Source organism: Phragmites australis, chromosome 1, assembly GCF_958298935.1.
Source record: "Phragmites australis chromosome 1, lpPhrAust1.1, whole genome shotgun sequence".
Lineage (NCBI taxonomy): Eukaryota > Viridiplantae > Streptophyta > Magnoliopsida > Poales > Poaceae > Phragmites > Phragmites australis.
In genome coordinates this window covers 42,369,587-42,376,560 of record NC_084921.1, presented here as the reverse complement: position 1 = coordinate 42,376,560, position 6,974 = coordinate 42,369,587, and the positions used below count along the sequence as shown (strand labels likewise).

Genomic DNA, 6,974 nt, shown 5'->3' with positions numbered 1-6,974 from the left:
TTTGAATTTTTTATTTTTTTTTATTTTTTTCGAATTTTTTGAATTCAAATTCGGTTACCGTTCGGTTTCTGAAACCGGACCGGACCGAGAAGGTCAGTAACCGCGATTTTTGGGCGGTTACCGACACATTTGTGAACCGTGGTCCCCACATGCTTGAGTGTGTGAATGCTGGCACAAGACAGCTAAAATTTATAAGCTTTTACTAAAAAGTGGTTTTGTTAAAAGCTGCTTATAGCTTTTGATTTTTACGATAAATTTTTAGATTCTCAGTGTAATAAAAACCCAAAAATTTATTCTTAGCTAGCTTTTGATTTTTACGATAAATTTGTAGATTCTCAGCATAATAAAAACCCAAAAAATCATTCTTAGCTAGCTTATCAACTTTTAGTTCATTTTATTAAAGATCATATTTTCAAATTTTCAAAAGCTAACAATAAACCAATCTGTTTGTTTCACCTTTTAGCTCGTGAGAAGCAGAAACCATCGATGAGCTGAAACAAACCTAGCCAAAATTACTAACAGCAATATATTCTCACATACCACCAACTTCAGAAAAAATGGAACCATGCGATCGAGTTTATCGATGCTACCATTGATGTAAAATGCAGTGAGGATGCGAATTGGGAGACACCAGAAGAGGATTTTCAAAGTTCTTAATGGCAGCTGATATATATTGTCTGCGGACAATGTATATACCTTAACCGACTAGACATTCCTACCGCATAATACAGCTCCATGCTACCAGCTAGTCTACTACTCACTGCAAAACAAAACATCACTGGTTTCCAGCATTTGGCGATTAGCCTTCCACCTTCGGACAGAAAAGTCTAGCCAGAGCGTTCTCCATAGATCACAGTATCACTGCAGCTATCGCAACGGCCAGCATGGAAAGCAAGGGGGTGAAGCATTCGGCCAATGGTTCTTGACTGGAGCCGCTCCGAGCTGGAAGAGATGTTGAATTTGTCGTGCTCATCTTACTGCTTCAAGATAGAAGGAAAACTATTAGTATAGTCAGTGGAACTGTTTCTTAAACTGGAAAGAAGAAATGAGAGAGTTTTTGTACCCGGCAGCCAAGTAGACACAAGTGTCATAACCTGCAAGCAAGCAATACATAAAGCATGAGATGTTTATTAAACATGTAAGAAAAGGAACATACAGTTGACCTTGCATGTCATTACGGTTTTACCGTAGAATGAAGAAAATCCAACGTAGAAAAAAAAAACTACATTTTAACAGAGCTTGTAGAAGAAAACTGGAGTAATAGTGTCGAGGGAACAAATTATAATGTCTAGAAAACTAGTTCGCACTCCGAGGTGCAAGCATTTTTCTAGCATTATATACACCAGCAACTTACCAACCAATAAGCTATAATACTTGAAGAGTTAAAACATGTGTCGAGTTAAAATTCTCATTATTTCATATGCATAATCAGAGCATAAGTCAAATTTTGTTCCAAGTCTTTCAATACTTGAAGAGTTAAAACATGTGTGAGTTAAAACACGTGGATACCATCTAATGTGGTAACATACTTGCTACATGAAAGGAAATCAGAATTGATAGTGATCATGCCTTTATCACTAACTTCAAATTATCTATGCAAGAAGACGCAATAAGGGAGAAAAACAGAAAACTACAAGTTGAGAATGCAAACTCACAACTGGGTCATTGGACGCAAGCAAGCTACAGTTCTCAGAAACATATCAATAGCCTAATAGCAAAAGCACCTCATCAAAATGAAATTAGCTATCAATAAATGCTACTAGCATTATACCATATGAGCAGCTTATCTATCATTGTAACATTACTTAAAGAACTATACATAATTGTAATACCATAATCAGAATATAAGTTATGCTACAAGGGTTGTAAATGTAATGGGCAGAAATACCATGCAATATATAGCCTTACAATTGCATGAGTACATGGACATTATCAAATGAAACCATTCATATCATCATGATCATCTTAAGTGTAATAAGGACGGGATGCTTACTTGGATCTTTCATCGATCGCACTCCAGCACCACCAAAGTCACAAGCCACATCATTAGCTCCATTTTGCTGGTAATAGCTGTTGAACGCATATGAAGCATGGGAAGCCAAAGTGTCAGGCTGGTAGCAGGGTTGGCTTGGTTGAATAGCGGAGCAATCGACGTTGCCTGGACCACATGCCCAGTTCAGGCCATTCTGCAGATCGGTTTCCGACGCATTAGCTGAAGCAATACACCAGGTCCCGTTTGAACTTGTAATGTTTGCTCCAGTCATAACATCCACATTGCCTCGGCCAGTCCAATCAAGGCTGTAGATGGAACTCTGGTCAGGAAAGAACAGTCCCCAGTTCCTCTCTGACTCAATGCCAGGTTTCCTATTCTCATTGAACAAGGAAAAGATGTAGACATCGATTTCTTCCCCCGGTTTCGCTGGTGTGCCACTGTCATTAACAACATGACGTATCAAGTTGGTATTGTAAGTCTGAGCATTGTCTGGGGTCGCTCCGGTCTCCTTGGCTACCCCTTTGTTCGGCCACCCTGACTCAGTGACCATGATCTTCAGAGTCTTGAAGTTCAGAGCCATGAGCGCAAAAAAGATGGAATCAACCTGGGCGTCGAACATGTTTGTGTAAACCAGTCCAGTGTTTGGGTCAATCACATCCTGGGCCTGCGGCGAGAACAGCGCGTAGTTCAGGGACACATTGCTTGGCGAGTTCTGGTACGCATAATAGGGGTACAAATCCACCATGAACGGCGCCTGGTTCTCCACAAGGAACTCCAGCATAGGCTTCAAGAAGTAGGCGTAGCTGCTGTTGAACGCCCCCGCGGAGGGCGGGAACGACCGAGACAGTATCCCGAGCGAGTGCGTGCTGGAGATGGTGACCTTCTTGTGCAGGCCGACCTTCTTTAATGCGGTGTGCACATTGCGCATGGCGGGCACGACAAGGGCGGAGACGTTGGTGGGGCTCTCGGTGACCTCAGCGCCGACGGTGATGTAGGTGATCATGGTGGCCGGGTAGTAGGGGAGGATGCTGTTCTTAAGCCAAGTGTCGACGTTGGACTGGTACTGAGCGAAGGCGAGGAGGTCGGAGTTGGGGACGGCGACCATGAGCTCGACGCCGGTGTTGGCGAAGGCCTTGATGACGTCGATGTTGGTGTCGTAGATGCGCACGTACTTGATGGACTGCTGCTGGATCAGCTGCGCCACTTTGTCCGGCGCCGGCAGGTCGTCAGCGTTGCGCCCGTAGCAGACGCCAATCTTGCCTCCGTGGCAATGCCCTGCGAATGCGCATTTGCTGTTTCGATTATTTCTAACGCAAACATAGCGAATGCGGTGTTTTGGTTTTGAACGTTCCCTTCGTTTTCAAATGCAGTGATCAGTCTTCAGTTCTTGGTTTTCGGACAACATCCGGACAAAAGAACAAGAAGAAATCGATGTGTAAGGATAGATTAAAATGGGGGCAATACAAATGGAACATCCCCCCCCCCCCCCCCAAATGCTTAAGAACATGCAGCACAACATCCAGATAAAAGAACAAGAAGAATCGTGTCCCCTTTTCCTCGAGCGAAGCAAGGCATCTCGTGGTCCACACATTGCTCGCGAACTCACAAGTGAGCAACTGAAGCATCGTAACATTCAAGAACGAGAAGGCAGAAACTCACCGACGAGCAGCAAGAGGAGGAGCACAGGGAGCGCCAGCACCAGCCGCCGCGCCATTGCCGTCCGAACGCCGAGCCCCGGTACCGCTGTCGCGTCGGAACGGAACCTTGCTCTTGGTGTCTGCGATTGAGATAGCAATGCGTGGCACGGCTGCGGACGGACCGTTGGATCGGGGAGGAGCGAGAGAGAGAGAGAGAGAGAGAGGTCAGAGGAGGGAGGGGTGATGAGGACGACACGAGACAGGCACGGGCTGACGACGGGCGCAGCCGCTGAGCCACTGCGCTGCAGAGAGAGCAGAGCAGGGCGTGCAAGTGAAGCGCGTGACGGCAGCGGCAGAATCGGACGCGAGGCGTGGGTTATGAAACCGGGTTGAGGGCGTTTAAACAAGAGCGGCTCAAGTCCGGAACAGAAACGGAAGGCAGAGGAGAGGAGTAGAGGGGCGGGGAATGTTTGCAGGTGGCGAGATTCTTACGTGGACCGGGACCACTCTGACTCAGGCACGAGTGGACGCCACATGTCGGTTACTAAGAAGATACGGTAAAAAATGACTTTGAAAGTAAATGCAAAGTTTAACCGAACAAATTGCTATTTTTCTGTTGACAAAAAATAAGGGAAATTTGTCAAATTTGGTACCTTATGATTCATGTGAAGATCCGTGTATGCCCTTCTTCTCCGGTGAGCTCTCATTATCCCTGATGAGATCTTCTTTTTCAGCGAGCTCCCTTCAGGTTAGGGTTAGAATTCGAGTTTCGGTAGGGATTTTTGACGTTGCTGGTTTAGAGGGAATCCGCTGGCCCGGCGGTGGTGGCGGTCGCGGGGGCGAGGCGGCGGGGGCGTCGCTGGCTTGGATGGCGATGGGGGCATCGAGGTAGGAGGGTTAGTGGTGGCAGCGATCGAGGGCGGCGGATTCGGTGGCGAGGGTTTCGTCGGAGCCGGGCAGGGAGGCAGTGGCGGCGGGAGAGCGCGGGGAGGAGAAGCGGTGGTGGTTGAGGAGGGAGAGGGGTGACGTAGGAGGGAAGTGTAGCAGAGGTGGGTGGGCCACGTCGGAGCTAGGCACAGCATCGGTGAGGCGACAAAAAGTCGACGTGCAGGGCAGGGAGAAGCTGAGGAGCTAAGACGAATGAGGAAAGAGGCGATACGGTAGGTGGTGGCAAGTGAGAATGAGGTAGAGACGATGCAGGGTAGGTTTTTGATCTCAAACCAGAATCTGATAAATTTAGATAGACCAAATCTATCGACAGTTGAGTACCACCGTACTCCAACCAAGAACCGGAGGTTGAAATGCATTTCAAAGTAAAGACTGAGGTGCCATGTCACTTTTCTTCTGAGAACAAAGAAGGGAGCAGAAAAATAGTTTTGAAGGATACTTTGCTTCATGAAAGAGTTCATGAACTTTATTACGCTCACGCGACAGGTTCTTGTTCTCGTTTTGCATTCTTTATCAGAAGCGACCGATTCTCCATTTAAATGTGCAGTCCATCTGCTTGCAATGTAATGTGATTGAAGTTGAACATTGACGGATGGTTACTGGAGAGGTTACTCATTAGGGATTAGTAAGGATGAAAAATAGATAATAGATATTTTTTATTTGATATTCGTATTTAAAACGTAAACATGGTAAGAAAAATTTGTATCCAATCGATAGACGGATACAAATATAGATATCTTCAATTTTATTTTCCAAAAATGAATATGGATAATATACGTATCCGAATATGTAAAATACTTCTATAACATATAAATATGAGTAACATAAATTTATATTTTTTGTCTTATTTTCTTACTAAATTTTTTTATCTTATCTTTTATTTTATTATTTGATACTATAAAACATATATTGTAGTGATAAATCTAGCTCTTTCATCTTTAATCCAACAGTTCAAAACATCTAAAGTCATGATAATATATTAAAAGTGGCTCTTTGCCTTGAGGTGGACGATCAATCTACTAAAAATGAACTTCCTTCTGTTGAATTGCCATAATGCTCGTGATAAATAAATTTATTATTTTACAATTTATTGTTAAAGTTGTAGAATATTCGTATACAACTGAATCTAGTAAGTATTGAGATGTGGATTCGTTTCGAATAATCTGATTCGTATGTGAATAATCTGATCTGTATTCACATTAGAGAATATTTGGATTCAAATTCAGATTCGTATTAAAATATGGATATCAATGTGAAAAGTTGACTATCCAATTCGTATCCAACTAGTTTGCATCTCTAGTAATCAAACCCTGGGTTTACTCTTTGTGTATCTTATTAAAGCGGATTTTTTTTTTAGTGGTACGACGTATCCATCGATAGTGAAGTGCGTTGATTTTATCAATCTTAAAGCTCCGTATCTCCAGTCTTCCATAGACGTTATATAACTGTATACATACATCTATGAATTATAGTGGTATTTTTTTTAAGTTGAGCATAGGCGGGAAACAAACCTGTATTTTGGGCCGGGCAGCTCTTTGGCCCGGTACGGTTTGTCCACACGAATGCAAAGTGCAACGCAATTAGCGGTGACCCGAGGAAAAGATGCATCGACAAGGACAGGTCCCATCGGTAAGCGCAGTCCAGGAGAGCATGCCGTGGGCCCTTCATTGGTAAAGTTGCCGCCTTGTTCTCTTTCTTGGCTTGTTGCGCTTTTGGCGTTTCTTTTCCTTTTCTTTCTCATGTTTTCGGGAATACAAATGTAGAACTCCGTGCGAGAGTATTTTTTTTTTCCGATCGAGTACTGAGTACTCACGCTGCATTTGACTTTGTCAGTGCTTTATCGGTCATAGATCGAGACATCGAGTAGTTGTTATGATTTTTCTCGAATCAGATTTGTAATCATGACATGCCTGGTTTATTGTCAGGCACACGCACCTTATCCCCGGTACAAATAATAATAAAATTAATAATCCGGAGATGTATGCAGGCTCTTTGCAAGAGTTTTGATGCAGTTTTTTTAATCTTACAATGTTATACACTAATTGTAAATATTTTACCTAAAAAGTGGTAACTTGTTTATTTATTTTATCCTTGAGTTAGACATGGCGAGTTGTAATGAACCGGTTTACCCAAAAAAAATTAAGCTATTAATCAAAATGCATCAAAGGTCCGCTAGACTCGCGATTTGGACCAGAAGTGAGTCACAATTATCTCTCGTAAAATAGTTTTTTCTAAATTTTTCGAGTTTTGGATCTCTTAACGTTGATATCTGTTGAACTGCATACATCAAAACAGTTACAGTAGTTTAAGCTGTAATTGTATACATATAAACATTACTCAAAAGCTTTAACTGAAAACCTGACATCGAGTGTCACTTAACCTAAAAAGGTGTAAAG

General features: G+C 43.2%; 1 protein-coding gene across 2 annotated transcripts; it reads right to left on the bottom strand.

Annotated features, from left to right (window-relative positions):
• Positions 1-611: 611 nt before the first annotated feature.
• Positions 612-3,988, bottom strand: LOC133920056 (glucan endo-1,3-beta-glucosidase 13-like). 2 transcript variants are annotated; one of them, XM_062364692.1, is made up of 4 exons: positions 3,653-3,988; positions 1,994-3,268; positions 1,064-1,094; positions 612-980 (listed from the first exon to the last, which is right to left on the bottom strand). In XM_062364692.1, the coding sequence occupies exons 1-4, from the start codon at positions 3,705-3,707 to the stop codon at positions 851-853; spliced, it is 1,491 nt and encodes a 496-aa protein (XP_062220676.1). In that variant the 5' UTR covers positions 3,708-3,988; the 3' UTR covers positions 612-850. The 2 variants fall into 2 exon arrangements, with proteins under 2 accessions (XP_062220676.1, XP_062220685.1); XM_062364701.1 differs by having other exon boundaries at positions 612-977.
• Positions 3,989-6,974: the final 2,986 nt, after the last annotated feature.

Excerpts from the sequence above, each read along its gene's own strand:
- LOC133920056 (XM_062364692.1), bottom strand. The coding sequence starts at position 3,707 with ATGGCGCGGCGGCTGGTGCTGGCGCTCCCTGTGCTCCTCCTCTTGCTG. Across the intron at positions 1,095-1,993 it reads GCGATCGATGAAAGATCCAA|GTTATGACACTTGTGTCTAC; the intron begins GTAAGCATCCCG and ends GCTTGCTTGCAG. Across the intron at positions 981-1,063 it reads TGTGTCTACTTGGCTGCCGG|CAGTAAGATGAGCACGACAA; the intron begins GTACAAAAACTC and ends TCTATCTTGAAG.